This window comes from Amblyraja radiata, chromosome 5 (assembly GCF_010909765.2).
Source record: "Amblyraja radiata isolate CabotCenter1 chromosome 5, sAmbRad1.1.pri, whole genome shotgun sequence".
Lineage (NCBI taxonomy): Eukaryota > Metazoa > Chordata > Chondrichthyes > Rajiformes > Rajidae > Amblyraja > Amblyraja radiata.
The window spans coordinates 19,252,574-19,271,444 of NC_045960.1; the positions used below are offsets into that span (position 1 = coordinate 19,252,574).

At 45.2% G+C, this 18,871-nt stretch overlaps 1 protein-coding gene across 1 annotated transcript in view; it reads left to right on the top strand.

The window, feature by feature from the left end:
- The window catches only part of csmd1 (CUB and Sushi multiple domains 1), a 501,649-nt gene that overhangs the window by 175,595 nt on the left and 307,183 nt on the right, over positions 1-18,871 (top strand). The window contains exon 23 of the mRNA XM_033020497.1: positions 11,320-11,523. Coding sequence (XP_032876388.1) covers positions 11,320-11,523 — 204 coding nt within the window. The remainder of the gene's footprint in view (positions 1-11,319; positions 11,524-18,871) is intronic.

Consider the following 18,871-nt stretch of genomic DNA (forward strand, 5'->3'; position numbering starts at 1 on the left):
AAAAATGTGCAGGAAGGAATTATTGCACCTACCTACCGGGTTGCCAGTAAAGTCTTATAAATGTCTTTGGGGATAGCTGGTGAACAATGAACGAAAGCAATAATCTGCCCTGTAAATTCGATCATTTTATTTATTGCTTCCCATTCCAGGCTGACCTTATTTGGCATTCGCTTTTACGCTGCACTGATTTCAGTTTTATATCACTGCAGTACGTTGCATTAACTGCAAGATAGGGAAGAATAATTGCTGTCAAAACACAGCATTTTATTTTTATTTTGTCCCTGGTTCTGTCTACTCGTGGCCACCTCCACCGAAATTGAGAAGTGTGACCTTTATAACAATCTAATTTGTACCAGTTAGGAGGTTTCATTCAGCAGAGCGCTGGCAGATAAAGGTTGCATCCTTCCAAGACCCTGCATGAGAAATTGTACCCAACCTGTCACATTCATTGACTCAGAAGATTTATAGGAGTTATTAATGTGACCAATTTCCACTGGTTTTGCTCGTGATCTTAAACCTATTCTCCAAGCCTGTTTAATTAGTGACGTATGGGCGTAAAATTGTAAATTAAATTATAATTAATATGGGCGGCACGGTGGCGCAGCGATAGAGCCTGAGCGCCTGAGACCCGGGTTCAATACTGACTTTAGGGTGCTGGCCGTACGGAATTTGTGCGTTCTCCCTGTGACCTCGTGGGATTTCAATGGGTGCTCTTATTTTCTCCCACACCCCAAAGACGTGCAGGACAATTGGCTTCTGTAAATGGTAGATTGTCCCTGGTGTGCAGGATAGTGCTAGTGTACGGGGCAATCGCTGGAATGGGTGGGCCGAAGGGCCTGTTTCCATATTGTATCTCATTGTATCTCCGCCCTTTCCCCCCTCCTTTTATCTCCTCCCTCACCCCCCCCCCCACGCACACACACACACACACACACACACACACACACACACACACACACACACACACACACACACACACACACACACACACACACACACACACACACACTGTAATGATCCTGGGGCCTGGGGAAGACTTGAGAGACAGTGAAAGAAGGGCAAAAGTGGTGTCAATTAAAATAAATATATACTTGCTCTGAGGCCTAACATCGTGGAGCTAGCGGCCTCCAACTGGAATAGACCTTGATGGCTCCGGTCACAGAGCCTGTGGACTTAACATCATGGAGCTGGCTGACTTCGGAGGCTGTGGTGGCGTTGCCGCTGCGACTCGGCTTCGAAGGCTTAGGCCGCGGGCCCTGTGGACGGTAACATTGGGAGCTCGCAGGTCCCTGGTTGGTGACCGGCTTTCGGGAGCTCCAGCAACAACAGCAGCAGCTTCCATCCCAAATCGTGGGGCTTGAATCAGCCTTTTTGCAGGGCCTTTCATCGCCCGGCGCAGCTTAAAATCGTCCGCGGGATCTACCATGGCCCAGCAGGGGCTTCAACATCTGGAGCCTCGATCGCCTCGACACAAAACATGGGGGGGATTGTCCCCCACCTCTCAAAACATGGGCCCTAATTTCTGCCCATGATCATGGCTGACCAATCTTTGCGTTAAAAATATCCATTGACTTGGCCTCCACAGCTGTCTGTGGCAAAGAATTCCACAGATTCACCCACCCTCTGACGAAAGGTACTTCAAAAGGTATTTCCTTTTATTCTGAGGCTGTGCCCTCTGGTCCTGGACTCTTCCAGCAGAGGCAACATCCACTCCACATCCACCATATCCAGGCTTTTCCAGGGATTGCCATGGTCTGTGAGTTCTCCCTAAAGCTGCAGACATTTCTAACTCAGCAAACATCTCTCTGAAGAAGGGTTTCGGCCCGAAACGTCGCCTATTTCCTTCGCTCCATAGATGCTGCTGCACCCGCTGAGTTTCTCCAGCAATTTTGTGTACCATCTCTAATCCTTCACTGTCCCTTGTTCTAAATCCACTCCAAAATCAGTGAGGGAGAACTTTCATCAGAAGATTGGAACCGTTTCCAGAGAGATGTGGCTTAACGCCACCTAATGAAGGCCCTAATTCTAAGTCTAACTCTAACTCAAGTGAATGGTGGACATTAACAATGGCCTTGCCACCGACCTCTGCCCAGCAAAGGAAGACAAAAGCTCAACTATTTATCTGACCCCCGTTATGTTGGCTCTCTTTACTTTATATATTTTCATTCAATTCAATTCCATTCAATTAATTCAATTATACTTTTTTTTGTCACATGTATCGAGGTGAATAGTGAGATTCTTTGTTTATTATATACAACCCGGTAAAATCATACAGCAGACCTCACCTGGACAGTACACAAAGAGTCGCTACGTTTCTGGTGCCAACAAAGTTTTAGAAATTCTTGGTACATTCTTATCTTCTCACCGTGGCTCCTCGCCGGGTCCCCCTTTGTCCTCTGTGGCCCCCACCCCACTGAGCCTCTTGGCTCTCGGCCCCCCCCCCCCCTTCCCCATTGGGCCCCTCTTTGTACTCTGTGTTGCCCCCCCCCCCCCCAGCCTGGTCCCTCTTCTCTCGGCGGCCCGCCAATCGTTTGGCTCCACAGCGCTTCCCACTACCCTTCTGCCACCGCGAGGTGCATCCTGGGAGTTTTATTTGTCACATCTTCCCCGCTTGACATTTCAATGCTATTTCCCTTGCCCTGTCCCTTCCTTCCATATTCCTGCCCTATGACCCTGGCTTAAATGTTTATTAAGCAACAATGTTTATTCAGTTCACTATCCAATTTAATCAGAACACAGAAAAGTACAGCACAGGAACAGGCCCTTCGGCCCACAATGTCTGTGCTGAACGTGATGCCGACATAAACATATCTCATCTGGCTGCACATGATCCAAGTCCCTTGATTTCCTGTATATCTGTCAAAAAGCCTCTTAAACTTGATTTTTCACCCTGAAACTTGAAGTCCGAAGAAGGATCCTGACTCGTATCGTTACCTATCCATGTTCTCGAGAAATGCTGTCTGACCTGCGGAGTTACTCCAGCACGTTATGTCTTGTTTTGTAAATCAACATCTGCAGTTCCTTGTTTCTGCAACATTGGTTTACCAATGTCCTTTCTGCATGAACTAACGCAGCTGTAAGCCATACTGAACTATCTATTTACCACGGCACCTCTATTTACCCACGAGAATTTAATAGACACATTTCCTGGGAAAAATGTGTCTAGCTCAGTGAAAATTATTTGCAGCACAGAATTGTGCAGTGCAAAAGAAAATTGTTTGACCCAGTGTGTTTACCAGCAGTTTAAAGAAGCAATACAATTAGTCCCGCTCCTTGCCCACCACTGTGCAATTGCCCTTTTAGAGAAAATAAATTTCATGCACTTCAGCTGTGATCTATTTGGAAAAGCTCTCGCAGTGTAAATGTTGAGGTTAAACATGTCCACATGAAAGGTGCCTCTTTCTTTACATCTGCAAGGTCCCTTGCTGGTAACTTGCCCTGAGTCTTGTTTACTTATGTAGTTGTAATTCTTGCTCCAGTCCCATCGCCATCATTCCTGGAGTAGTTAGTTCTGAGTGAGCTCAGCGGCTCCATTTCCCAGCCTTCCCCTTTCCTCCAGCCTACTTACTTCTGAAGAGTATATATGTGCTTCACTTTAGTCGAGATACAGCGTGGAAACTGTACAGGCCCTTCGGCCCACCGAGTCCATACCAATCAGCGATCACCCTGTACTATCCTAGCACTATCCTACACACACTAGAGATGGTTACAGATTTTCAATAGCCAATTAACTTACAAAACTGCATGGCTTTGGAGTGTGGGAAGAAACCGGAGCACCCAGGGGAAAGCCAACTCAGTCACATAGAGACCATACAAACTCCGTACTGACATTCCCTGTAGTCAAGATCAAACCTGGGTCTCCAGCGCTGTGAGGCAACAGCTCCACCCGCTGCACCACTGTGCCACCTCCTGTTCTGGACACGCAACCTAAGGTAAAGTCCGCTGATCTTATTCTCTGCATATAACCAATAAGCCCGTACTTCTACCCTAGTCCACAAACAACAGTTGGCTTTGGCTTTGGTTTTGGAACTAGGGGTTCATTGCTGGGAACCTGGGTTATTTGTTACATTAGGTACAGAACGAGTCTTGAACGTCTCGGAGAAAGAAAAGATTCATATATTTTAGGTTTAGGTTTATTATTTATTAACAAGGATCTGCTGATGCTGGCTTATACCATTAAAAGACACAAAGTGCTGGAGTAACTCAGCGGGGCAGGCAGCATCTCTGGAGAACAGGGGTAGGTGGTGTTTTGAGCCGGGATCTTTCAGACTCGATTTTCCGGATTGGCCAGCTTTATCAGTCAGTCTGAAGAAGTGTCCCGCCCCAAAACACAAGTCTGAAGAAGGGTCCCAACCTGAAAGGTGAGTCTGAAGAATGGTCCCGACCCGAAATGTCATTTTTCCACGATTCTCCAGAGATGCTGCCTGCCCCGCTGATTTACTTCAGCATTTCGTGTCTTTCTTAGGTTTATTATTGCCATGTGTACCGAGGTAAAAGCTTTGTTTTGCATGCCATCTAATCAAAACAAATATTACTATACATAGATGCAATCGAGCCAAAGTCAAGTACTGCAGGAATAGCAAAGGGTGCAAAATAGAGGTGACAATATTTTAGTTCAGTTCAGTTCAGTTTATCGTCACGTGTACTGTGGTACCGTGAGAAGCTTTTGCTGCATGCTGTCCAGTCAGCAGAAAGACAATACATGATCACAATCGATCCACTTGCAGTGTATAGACACATGACGTTTAGTGCAAGGTAAAACCAGCAAAGTCCGACCAAGGGTCACCAATGAGGTAGATAGTAGTTCAGCATTGCTCTCTGGTTGTGATAGGATGGCTCAGTTGTCTGATAACAGCTGTGAAGAAACTGTTCCTGAATCTGGAGGTGTGCGTTTTCACACCACTATACCTTTTGCTCGGAGGGAGAGGGGAGTTAGCGCACCTGGACCAGAGACAAAGTTCAATGTCAACAGTGGGGTTGAGGTGAATTGGACAGTATCCTAGCTAATGGAAGGACTGTTCAGAAGCCTGTTAATATAGGAGTAGAAGTTGTTCCTGTGTCTGGTGCTGCAGGCTGTCAAGCTTCTGTATCTGATTATCTTCATGCTAGGTCCTTGCAACCGTGAATCAGAGGCCTCATGATTTATTAGTTTGTCTTGCTGAGCCCAAGGCACTCACCACTAACTCTAAATTAAAAACTTGCCCTGCACATCTTCCTGAAACATTGCCCCTCTCACCTTAAATCTATGCCCTATATTACTTGATATTTCGATTCCAGGAAAAGTTTCAGACAGTCTATCTGTGCCTCTCATACTTTTATGTATTTCTATTCGGTTTCCCCGAAACCTTCGGCATTCCAGAAAAAAAAATTCAAGCCTGTGCAACCTCTCCCTGGGACTAACACCCCCTCAACCAAGGGGGCGCCGTCGAGTATGGCTGCCCTGCCAGCAGCTGTTAGTCCTGTCACCCTTTTTTACATTTTTAGTGAGTTAAAAGTTAACTTTGTTTTGGAGGTCTTCTAGTTTTTTATGTGGTGGGTGGGGGAAACTTTATTTCCTAGTCCCTACCTGGTTGGAGAGGTGGCTTCCCTCCGAGCTGCTTCTTCGCCCCTTCCTCACGGCCTACCATCGGACTGGAGCAGCAATTCCTGTCGTGACCGGCCGGTGGGCTCCGGAGTACTGTGACCGCCGACTGAGGAGCTGTGGCTGCGGGCGTCCGGCCGTGGGCGGTGCTGGGTTTGGAACATCACGGAACCTGGGATCGAGATCGCCAGAGTCAGAGCTCCAACCAGTGCGGCCTGAGGACTTCGGGAGCCGTGGTCTCCGGGGAGGGAGCGGCCGCTCCAGACATTCCAAGCCGCTGAGGAGTGTTCACCCAACGCCGGAGTTCCATCTTCCCGGCAAGAGGGCCTGAAGCATCGGGCTGCCATAGCGTCGACTGTGGAGGTCACAATAGGCCCGAAAAGGGGACGGGACTGGACTTTGCTGCCACCCCCCACAGTGGGAACCATGTTTATTGTTAAATTCTTTAGAAACATAGAAAAAAAAAAAGAAAAAAAAAAAAGAAAAAAAAAAGAAACATAGAAAATAGATGCAGGAGTAGGCCATTCGGCCCTTCGAGCCTCCACCGCCTTTCAATATGATCATGGCTGATCATCCAACCCTGTATCCTGTACCTGCCTTCTCTCCATACCCCCTGATCCCTTTAGCCACAAGGACCACATCTAACTCCCTCTTAAATATAGCCAATGAACTGGCCTCAACTATCTTCTGTGGCAGAGAATTCCACAGATTCACCACTCTGTGTGAAAAATGTTTTTCTCATCTCGGTCCTAAAAGTCTTCCCCCTTATCCTTAAACTGTGACCCCGTGATCTGGATTTCCCCAACATCGGGAACAATCTTCCTGCATCTAGCCTGTCCAACCCCTTAAGAATTTTGTAAGTTTCTATAAGATCCCACCTCAATCTTTTAAATTCTAGCGAGTACAAGCCGAGTCTATCCAGTCTTTCTTCATATGAAAGTCCTGCCATCCCAGGAATCAGTCTGGTGAACCTTCTCTGTACTCCCTCTATGGCAATAATGTCTTTCCTCAGATTTGGAGACCAAAACTGTACACAATATTCCAGGTGTGGTCTCAACAAGACCCTGTACAAATGCAGCAGAACCTCCCTACTCCTATACTCAAATCCTTTTGCTATGAATGCTAACATACCATTCGCTTTCTTCACTGCCTGCTGCACCTGCATGCCTACTTTCAATGACTGGTGTACCATGACACCCAGGTCTCGTTGCATCTCCCCTTTTCCTAATCGGCCACCATTCAGATAATAGTCTACTTTCCTGTTCTTGCCACCAAAGTGGATAACCTCACATTTATCCACATTATACTGCATCTGCCATGCATTTGCCCACTCACCCAACCTATCCAAGTCACCTTGCAGCCTCCTAGAGTCCTCCTCACAGCTAACACTGCCCCCCCAGCTTCGTGTCATCCGCAAACTTGGAGATGTTGCATTCAATTCCCTCGTCCAAATCATTAATATATATTGTAAATAGCTGGGGTCCCAGCACTGAGCCTTGCGGTACCCCACTAGTCACTGCCTGCCATTCTGAAAAGGACCCGTTTACTCCTACTCATTGCTTCCTGTCTGCCAGCCAGTTCTCTATCCACATTAATACTGAACCCCCAATACCGTGTGCTTTAAGTTTGCATACTAATCTCTTATGTGGGACCTTGTCGAAAGCCTTCTGAAAGTCCAGATATAACACTTCCACTGGTTCTCCCTTATCCACTCTACTAGTTACATCCTTGAAATATTCTATAGGATTCGTCAGACATGATTTACCTTTCATAAATCCATGCTGACTTTGTCCAATGATTTCACCATTTTCCATATTGTGTCTTATCTTTATTCGTGTGCTGCAATGGCAAGTCAAATTTAACTCCACCAATTGGTGTATGTGATAATAAATGTCCTTTGTATCCTTGTAATCCAGGCATCATTCTGGTAAACCTCCTCTGCACCCTTTCCAGAACCTCCACATCCTTCCCATTATGATGCAGGAAGATTGCTCCCGATGTTGGGGAAGTCCAGGACAAGGGGTCACAGCTTAAGGATAAGGGGGAAATCCTTTAAAACCGAGATGAAAAGAACTTTTTTCACACAGAGAGTGGTGAATCTCTGGAACTCTCTGCCACAGAGGGTAGTCGAGGCCAGTTCATTGGCTATATTTAAGAGGGAGTTAGATGCGGCCCTTGTGGCTAAGGGGATCAGAGGATATGGAGAGAAGGCAGGTACGGGATACTGAGTTGGATGATCAGCCATGATCATATTGAATGGCAGTGCAGGCTCGAAGGGCCGAATGGCCTACTCCTGCACCTAATTTCTATGTTTCTATGAGGTGACCAAAACTGCATGCAATACTCCAAACAAAAGTCTTATAAAGCTGCATCACGACTACCTGACTCATTGCTCTGTGCTCTGACCTACAGTGGCTTGCAAAAGTATTCATACCCCTTGAACTTTTCCACATTTTGTCACGTTACAACCACAAACGTAAATGTATTTTATTGGGATTTTATGTGATAGACCAACACAAAGTGGTGCATAATTGTGAAGTGGAAGGAAAATGATACATGGTCTTCAAATTTGTTTACAAATAAAAAACTGAAAAGTGTGGCGTGCAAAAGTCTTCAGCCCCCTTTACTCTGATACCCCTAAATAAAATCCAGTGCAACCAATTGCCTTCAGAAGTCACCTAATTAGTAAATAGAGTCCACTTGTGTGTTATCTAATCTCAGTATAAATACAGCTGTTCTGTGAAGGCCTCAGAGGTTTGTTAGAGAACATTAGTGAACAAACAGCATCATGAAGCCCAAGGAATACACCAGACAGGTCAGGGATAAAGTTGTGGAGAAGTTTAAAGCAGGGTTAGGTTATAAAAAAATATCCCAAGCTTTGAACAATTCATGGAGCAGTGTTCAATCCATCATCCGAAAATGGAAAGAGTATGGCACAACTGCAAACCTACCAAGACATGGCCGTCCACCTAAACTGACAGGCCGGGCAAGGAGAGCATTGATCAGAGAAGCAGCCAAGAGGCCCATGGTAACTCTGGAGGAGCTGCAGAGATCCACAGCTCAGGTGGGAGAATCTGTCCACAGGACAACTATTAGTCGTGCACTCCACAAATCGGGCCTTTATGGAAGAGTGGCAAGAAGAAAGCCATTGTTGAAATAAAGCCATAAGAAGTCCCGTTTGCAGTTTGCCACAAGCCATGTGGGGGACACAGCAAACATGTGGAGGAAGGTGCTCTGGTCAGATGAGACCAAAATTGAAGTTTTTGGCCTAAATGCAAAACGCTATGTGTGGCGTAAAACTAACACTGCACATCACCCTGAACACACCATCCCCACTGTGAAACATGGTGGTGGCAGCATCATGCTGTGGGGATGCTTTTCTTCAGCAGGGATAGGGAAGCTGGTCAGAGTTGATGGGAAGATGGATGGAGCCAAATACAGGGCAATCTTGGAAGAAAACCTGTTAGAGTCTGCAAAAGACTTGAGACTGGGGCAGAGGTTCACCTTCCAGCAGGACAACGACCCTAAACATAAAGCCAGAGCTACAATGGAATGGTTTAGATCAAAGCATATTCATGTGTTAGAATGGCCCAGTCAAAGTCCAGACCTAAATCCAATTGAGAATCTCTGGCAAGACTTGAAAATTGCTGTTCACAGACGCTCTCCATCCAATCTGACTGAGCTTGAGCTATTTTGCAAAGAAGAATGGGCAAACATTTCAGTCTCTAGATGTGCAAAGCTGGTAGAGACATACCCCAAAAGACTTGCAGCTGTAATTGCAGCGAAAGGTGGTTCTACAAAGTATTGACTCGGGGGCTGAATACTTTTGCACGCCACACTTTTCAGTTTTTTATTTGTACCATGTATCATTTTCCTTCCACTTCACAATTATGCACCACTTTGTGTTGGTCTATCACATAAAATTCCAATAAAATACATTTACGTTTGCGGTTGTAATGTGACAAAATGTGGAAAAGTTCAAGGGGTATGAATACTTTTGCAAGCCACTGTATGTAAACAAACATACCACATGCCTTCTTTAACACCTTATCCACTTGTGCTGCCATTTGCAAGAAGAGACCTACAAAGGACCACAAGATCCCTCAGTACATGTTTAAGGTCAACCTCAGTACATGTTAAAGGTCATGTCAAGATAGTTAAGAGTGTTTTATTGTCATATGTCCGGAAAGGGAACAATGACATCCCTACTTGCAGCAGCACAACAGATATGTAAATATAGTACGATGTAAACACGATAATGAACAACAAACAAACTTCAGTAAATATAAGAAAAACTATAATAGTGCAAAGACAAAATCAATGCCATCAAGTCTATGAAATTCAGAGCTTATTTAAAGATTGCAGTGTTTAATAGCCTGATGGTTGTCGTGAAGAAGCTGCTCCTGAACTTGGATGCTACAGTTTTCAGGCTCCTGGACCTTCTTCACGATGACAGGAGTGAAATGAAGGTGTGGCCAGGGCAGTGTGGGTCTCTGATGATGCTGGTTTCCTTATTGAGGCAGTGACTCCTGTCGATCCCTTCGATGGTGGGGAGGTCAGAATCCGTGATGGACTGGGCAGTGTTCACCACTTTTTTCAACCTTTTTCTTTCATGTTGCCGAACCAGGCTGAGATGTAACCGGTCAATATGCTCTTCGCTGTCCACCTGTAGAATTTCAAGAGTGTTCGGCAACAAGCCAAATTTCCTCAATCTTCGAAGAAAGTGGATGTGTTAATGGCTTTTCTTATGATTGCATCAGCGAGCTGGGTCCAGAATACTTTTTCAAAGAGATGCAACCCCAAGAATTTGAAGTTGTTGACTCTCTCCACTGCCGTTCCATCGATGAAGGGAGGTTCGTGGATCACCGACCTTCCTCTTCCAAAGTCAACAATCAGTTCCTTGGTTTTACTGACATTAAGTGCAAGGTTGTTATTCTGGCACTTGACACAAAATGCTGGAGTAACTCAGCGGGTCAGGAAGCATCTCTGGAGAAAAGGATTTGGTGAAGTTTTGGGCCGAGACCCTTCTTCAGATCTGACTGCGTTCTTCAGATGCTATTCTGGCATCATTTGATCAGTCGATCGATCTCCCTCCTATTCTCCGAGTCATTGTCAGCTGTAATTCATCCTCCCATTTTCCGTCCCAAAGTGCAGCACCTCACACTTGCTTTCTGACCTTGAGGGATCCAGAGTCATGGAAGACATTAACTGGTGCATTGCAGGTGAAACCAAGGACAACTACAGCAAACTCTCCAGTGCCAGATGGCAATAATGAGAAACCAATTGAAGAAGGAGTGAGAAGCTCGGTGTTGATATATTTTATGAGCAAAAGAGTGCCAGTAACATGTTTCCTTTTTTTTGTCCTGCTACTTCATAAATAGAAGCATTTGATGTGCATCGTAGATTGTTTCAATCTATAATATTTCCCTGTTTATGCCTGCAGAATATATTTAAGAAAATAAATGCAATATCCACTACTCAGTGAATAAAAACCAATATGTACTTCAGGGCAAGATTTGATATACCTGGGAGAGGAGATTAATAAGCTGTTCATGCATTTACTTTGTTGCATCATTCAGCTTAGGAGGGCAAATCTTGATTTATATTGATACATTCACTTTGTATATCAGAAGGAAAACTTCAGTCTGGAGAAAATCCGGCCCATTAAAGACGAATGCCCGCGGCACCATTGTTGTATTGCTGAGGATTAACCACAAGTTTTTATTCCCCCTCTCCAGCTGTCCCTCGTACCAGTGCTACCCAGTGCAGCTCAGTTCCTGAGCCCAGGTACGGACGAAGAATCGGCTCTGAGTTTTCCGCTGGTTCCGTCATCCGTTTTGAGTGCAACCCGGGATATCACCTGCAAGGCTCTAAGGCTATTCGGTGTCAGGCTGTGTTCAATGGGTTGGCACAGTGGAACGACACGATACCAAGCTGTGCAGGTAAGTACGGAGCAAATTGCTCCTGCTCCCCGATTTCAGGACATTTACATGCACGTTGAAACTTCAAAGCCTTTTATTTTTAGCAAGGTAGCAATGTATGCAAATTCATTCACCATAAAAGCTGCTTCAGCTCCCCCTGTGCTCTATCGCATAAAAACAGCATTCTTCACCTTCCCGATCAGCAGCAAAATCGATTGATTTTTCACCCCTGTTTTGCATTGATTCAGTCAATAATTGACCCATTTTATTTTACAAATATTGGAGGTTGGTTGAGTCATGCTCAGACTTTACTGTAGAAACTGCAGATGCATAAAGACAGAAAGTGCTGGAGCAACTCAGCAATACAGTGACACAGGGGCGACACAGTGGTGAGCAGTAGTCCGAGACCTGGGTTCAATCATGGCTACTATGCTGTCTGTATGGAGTTTGTACGTTCTCCCTGTGACCAAGGTGGGTGTTTTTCGGGTGCTCCGGTTTCATCTCAAATTCCAAAGACGTACAGATTGGTAGGTTGATTGGCTTCTTAATTGTAAATTGTCCCTAGTGTGCAGGATAGTGCTAGTATACAGGGAGATCACTGGATGGCATGGGCTCAGTGGGCCGAAGTGCCTGTTTCTGCACTGCATCCCGAAAGTAAAGTGTAAAGTCAGTACAAAGTGTTGGATTAACTCTACCTGGCTGTGTCCTTTTCATACTCTACAGTGTACTAATCAAACAGCACGGTGAATAATGTCCTTTTCCCCACTCACTCTGGCTGCAGTCCAAGAAGAAGATGATTTAGTGCCGAGGCAGCACCGACTTACAGTGTAGGGAAATTTGCGAATAAATGGTTTGAAAGAGGTTGACTTGAAATAATATTTTAAATATATATTTTAAATTCAATCGTGTAATTGACTTTTGAGTAGGAGATAGTTGGGGGAAATATGTTCTCTCAATCATATTGAATTATAAATGGATGATATAAGATGGGTTTGTTGTTTTCTTTTATCCTTGAAATATACGAAAGACTCAACAACATTTGCAACTGGATTGGAGATTGAGGAATGAATCCGAAGAGTATTTAAAAAAAAAACGATTAATCAAAGTGGTATTTAGGCAATAAATGACTGGAGTAACTTAGCGGGTTGTGTGGCATCGCTGGAGAACATGGACAGGTAACGTTTTGGGACAGGACCTTTCTTCAGACTCTGAAGTAGGGTCCCGACCTAAAACGAGTCTGAAGAAGTGCCCCAACTCGAAACATCATCTATTCCTGTTCTCCAGAGATGCTGCTAGACCCGCTGTGTTACTCTCGCACTTTATGATTTTTTTCCGTAAACTAGCATCTGCAGTTCCTCGATTCTACATTCTTTCAGTATTTAGGCAATGATAGCCATGATGTTAAGAGCATTTAATTGTCTTATGCACTGGAAATGGAACGATTACTTTATTTCGTGCTGCATCTTTATGGGCATGTTAAATGCAACAATGCAACAAATAAGTTTGTAGTAAACAATAATACAATGAGTTATCAGTTATGCCAGGTAACTAGCCCATAGTTGTGCAAGCCGAAGTATATAGCACATCCTTATACAAAGCCCACTGTAGTTGTGGATTATGGTGGTTGTGTCGACAGTATTTATTAATGGACGGCACAGTGGCCAGCAGTAGATTGCAGCCTCATGGCACTAGAGGCCTGTGTTCCATCCTGACCTTGTGTGCTGCCTTTACAGAGTTTGTGCATTCTCCTTGTGACCATGCGGGTTTTCTCTAGCTTCTCCGGTTTCCTCCCACACTCCATAGACGTACAGGTTTGTACGATAATTGGCTTTGATAAAATTTGTAAATAGTTCCTAGTGTGTAAGATAGTGTTAGTGTGTGTGTGGGGGGGGGGGGGGTGTTCGTTGGTCCTCGCAGACACGGTGGGCCGAAGGACCTGTTTCCACGCTGTATCTCTATATTCTAAAGTAGTTCAGTGCTGAGGTATGGTTTTTGTTAGGTGTGTGCAAGATAGTTAATAGGAAGAAGCTAATCTTAAACCTGAAAGTAATGGACTCCTGTACCTTTTACTCTATAGTAGCAGCAGGATAAGAGCATGGTGTGTAGCCAGTGTGGTGTAGCTGCCTTCTGGTAGTATATTGCTCTGTCTGCCAGGACCCGCTGGAGCTCCGTTTTAATTCTCCTTTCCATCCTCGGCCTCCACTGTTACCAGAGGCATTGTTTTTCCATATGGACACAGCTCAGACCATTATACAAGCCAACCTCCCTTCCATTGACTCCATCTACACTTCACACTGCCTCTGCAAGATCGCCAACATAATTAAGGACCAGTCTCAACCCTCTTCTCCCCTCTCCCATCAGGCAAATGTGAAAATGCACACTTCCAGATTCAGCTACAGTTTTTTCCCAGCTGTTATCAGGCAACGGAACCATCCTCTCACCAACCAGAGGGCAGCCCTGATCTACCATCTACCTCTCTGGAAACCCTCTGACTATCTTTAATTGGACTTTACTGGACTTTACTTTGCACTAAACGTTATTCCCTTCATCATGTAACTGTAGACTGTGGACTGCTCGATTGTAATCATGTATAGTCTTTTCGCTGACTGGTTAGCCTGCAACAAATGCTTTTCACTGTACCTCAGTACATTTGGCAATAAACAATAAACCAACTAATGAATGAAGCAAACTGAAAAAAGGGCAAAGATAGATACAAAATGCCAGAGTAACTCAGCGGGTCAGGTAGCATCTCTGAAGAAAATGACGTTTCAGGTGGGGACACCTTCTTCAGAAGAACAGCAACTTGTATTCTGCTTGGATATTCTGCACCCCATCAGCATTATCTTTGAATTCCCCAATTTCAGATAACACCCCTCACCCCATCTCAACTGCCTTATTCCCCGCTCCCACCCACCCTGGGCTAACCTTTCTTTCGACTCTGAAGATAGACACAATGCTGGAGGAACTCAGCGCATCAGGCAGCATTTCTGGGTGACTTTTTCTGTCAGAACCCTTCTTCAGACGGGTTCTACTAATCCTCTTGTGACTTCTACTCTCCCTGCTCTCCCTCGGATCCCACCATCTGCACTTTTCTGTCTTCTCTACATATCACCTCCCGGCTTGGTGCCTCTCCCTTGTAGGATAGGGCTAGTGTACGGAGTGATCGCTGGTCAGCATGGACTCAGTGGGCTGAAGAGCCTGTTTACACGCTGTATCACCAAAGACTAAAGAGAAGTTAAATCTATCTCTGCAACCTGACTCGTTTGCTCATCACCATCTCCTCACCTGCATCCACCTATCACTTGCTAGTTCTTGCCCACCTCTTCCCCTCAGGGGCGGAAATCCTGGGAGGGGGGGACACGTTCCCCCCCCCCCCCTGTTTTGATAGGTGGGGGACAATCTACCCCCCCCCCCCCATGTTTTGTAATCCGGACTTCATCAGTAGCTTTCTAAGGTCTGAATCGGCCTGTTCGCGGGGCCTTTCAACGCCCGGCGCGGCTTAAAATCAAACTGCTTCATCGAAGCGATCGAGGCGATCGAGGCTCCTGATGTTGAAGCCCCCGCCGGCCGATGAAAGACCCCGCGAACAGGCCGATTCAAGCCCCATGATTCGGGGCGGACGAAGCGGCTGTTGCTGGAGTTTGGAGTCGGTCATCAACCAGGTCAGCTCCCGATGTTACCATCCATGGCCGAAGCCTTGCATGTGTGCGTATGCGCGCGCGCAGCCGCCAGGAAATTGTGTCCCCCGCATGTTTTGATAGAGATTTCCGTGCCTGCTTCCCCTCACCTTTCTTTACCAGCTTTCCTCACCTCATCTCCTTCAGTCTGAAGGGGACAGTTGACCCTGAACATTGTCTGTCCATCTCACTCCACAGATGCTGCCTGACTTGCTGAGACCCTCCAACACTTTGTATTTTTTACTCAAAATAAAAGCTGTTCAGATTTAGATTCAGATAAAATGATATGACTGAGGATCGAAGGAGAAATAGCTGAAGGGATAGAAAATTGGCTTCATGGAAAGAAGGGTGATGGTGGAAGGTTGCTTCTCGGATTTGAGGCCTGTGACTAGTGCTGTGCCTCAGGGTTCCGTGCTGGGCCCGTTACTGTTTGTCATCTGCATCAATGATTCGGATGACAACATACACGGTAAGATTAGCAAGTTTTCAGATGATACAAATCTGGGTGGTTTTGCAGATAGTGAAGATGGTTGTGAAAGATTGCAGCAGGATCTGGATCGATTGGCCAGGTGGGCTGAGGAATGATTGATGGGATTTAATACAGAGAAATGTGAAGCGTTGCATTTTGGGACGTCTAACAAGGGCAGGACCTACACAGTGAATGGTAGGCACCTGGGTGGTGTTGTAGAGCAGAGGGATCTGGGAGTGCAGGTGCATGGTTCCTTTGAAGGTCGAGTCGCAGGTAGATAAGGTGGTCAAAAAGGCTTTTGGCACATTGGCCTTCATCAGTCAGAGTATTGAGTATAGAAGTTGGGAGGTCATGTTGCAGTTGCGTAAGGCGTTGGTGAGACCGCATTTAGAATATTGTGTGTAGTTCTGGGCACCGTGTTATAAGAAAAAATATTGTCAGGGTTCAGAGAAGATTTACGAGGATGTTGCCAGGACTAGAGGATCTGAGCTATAGGGAGAGGTTGAGTCGGCTGGGTCTCTATTCCTTGGAGTGCATGAAGATGAGGGGTGATCTTATAGAGGTATATAAAAACATGAGAGGAATAAATTGGGTCTCTTGCCCAGAGTAGGGGAATCAAGGACCAGAGGTCCTAGGTTCAAGGTGAAGGGGGAAAGACTTAATAAGAATCTAAGGGGTAACTTTTTCACACAAAGGATGGTGGGTGCATGGAACAAGCTGCCAGAGGAGGTAGTTGAGGTTGGGACTATCCCAACGTTTAAGAAACAGTTGGACAGATATCTGAATAGGACAGGTTAGGAGGGATATGGACCAAACGTGGGCAGATGGGACTAGTTTAGCCGGGACATATTGGCCAGTGTGGGCAAGTTGGGCCGAAGGGACTGTTTCCACACCGTATCACTGTATGACTCTATGATAGACAGCCATCCACATATTTTAAAATTGCTTTAGACTTTAGATTATAGACTTTAGAAATACATTGTGGAAACAGGTCTTTCAGCCCACCAGGTCTGTGCCAACCGGCAATACGCTAATATTATCCTACACACTAGGGACAATTCACAATTTTACTGAAGCCAATAAGATTATAAACATGCACGTCTTTGGAGTGGGGGACGAAACCGAACACCCAGAGAAACCCCACATGGTCAGAGAGGGGTCATACACACTCCGTACAGACAGCACCTGTAGTCAGGATCGAACCCAGGTCTCTGGCGTTGTAAGGCAGCATCTCTACCACTGTGCCACCATGCCATTCCTTAAAGATGCTTATGAAAGATGATGCAGAGATATTGTTAAATCTGTTTTAATTTGTAATCAAAAGGTGTAATATTGAACAGTTATAGAGGAAACAGGTCCATCAGCGCAACTTTCCCATTCCAACCAACTCGTCCCACCCACCTGGGTTTGGCCTATATCCCTCTAAACCTGTCCTATCCAAATGTTTTTTAAACGTTATAATCGTACCTGCCTCAACTACTTTCCCCCACAACTCGTTCCATACACCCTGCAAAAAATACGTTTTACAAAGTTGCCACTCAGGTTCCTGTGTAATCTTTCTCCCCTCACCTTAAACCTATATTTTAGGTTAGAGAGTTGGCATTAGACTTGCATTGAAGGAGGGAGATGAAATGTGGGAGTTTCAGTTCAGTCATCAGTGGAGAAAATAATGGTTACCTCATATGACAAAGAAAATTAGAAGATGTCTTGAAACCAAAGCTATAACAAGCTTTCTGAAGAGAAGTTCTTGGTTGAATAAGCTCACTGATTTCTTGAAAGAGGTTCCAGAGTGTGAAATGTGATGTAGCAGGATTTCTCGGCGACCAAGAGAGAAAAGCGGGATAAGAGAGAGCTTTTCAGATTGACAAAAGGTGAGATGTGTAATCCCATAAAGATCAGTGCTGGGATTACCACGGATGCTCACGATTCCTAATACTGTGTTAGGTTAGAATCTAAACCATAATTGCAAGACTTGTGCATGACATATAAATGGCGCAGGGTGGGGGGGTCAACAATTACGATGTAGGTACAATGCGAAAATCTGCTGGAAAGTGTGAAGAAAACCAAAGAATGGGTTTAATATTGGAAAGCAGATTTCAACACAAATAAAAGTGAGCTTCAAACCTGTGGTAGAAAGATCAAATGGTTATTTAGTTCTTAGAAATTAAGAGCTTTTTAAATGTGATAAATCAAATGGTGTGGAAGATTATTTGCCTCACAGACTCAGAGATCCGGGTTTGATCCTGACTACGGGTGCTGTATGGATAAGTTTTTCTTTCGATATTTTTTGTTCCAAAGTGTCTCACAACAGATATAGATATAGGTACAGGGAAAATAAACAGGATTGAAGGCAGACTATTCTTTGCATCAATAATGATGGGTGGCACAGTGATGCAGCGGTAGAATTGCTGCCTTACAGCGCCAGGGACCTGACTACGGGCACTGTCGGCACATAATTTTACGTTCTCCCTGTGGCCTTGTTGGCTTTCTCCAGGTGTCCCGGTTACCTCCCATGTTCCAAAGATGTGCAGGTTTGTAGGTTAATTGGCTTCTGTAAATTGCCCCTAGTCTGTAGGATAGTGTTAGTGTATGGGTGATCGCTGATCAGCATGGACTCGGTAGGGCGAAGAGCCTGTTTCCACACAGTATCTCTAAACTAAACTATGTAAAGGAAGGACAGATATGCATAACAATACTTTTATCACACAAATAACCTTATGATTTATCTACCCGGGTTTGGAGGTCACTTTTATCTGTATTGAAATGTGTTTGACTATATTCAAATGGTTGTGTAAACCTACCGTCACAATAATATCTAAAGGGTGGAGAAGGGAGTAAAAATAAATTAAATGAGCCAAAGAGACAGCTATGCATTTGGGAAAGGAAGTTTGATAGCTCAGCACATCAGGCAGCATCTCTGCACAACATGGATAGATAATGTTTTGTTTCGGGCCTATTCTACATTCTACAGACTGATTGAGAGGGTGGGGAAGGGGGGGGAGGAGAAAGAAAGCTGGGAGAGGAGAGGCATGACAAAGGGTGGCAGGTAAGATGTGCACACTAGGCGAGGGGGGTAAGAATCAATACCTGGGTCAGAGAGAACAGAAATTCCTCCTCATCTCCATTTTAAAGCCACGTCCTTTTATTCTGAGGCTGGGCCCTCTGGTCCGAGACTCTCCTACCAGTGGAAACATCCTCTCCACATTTACTCTTTCTAGGCCTT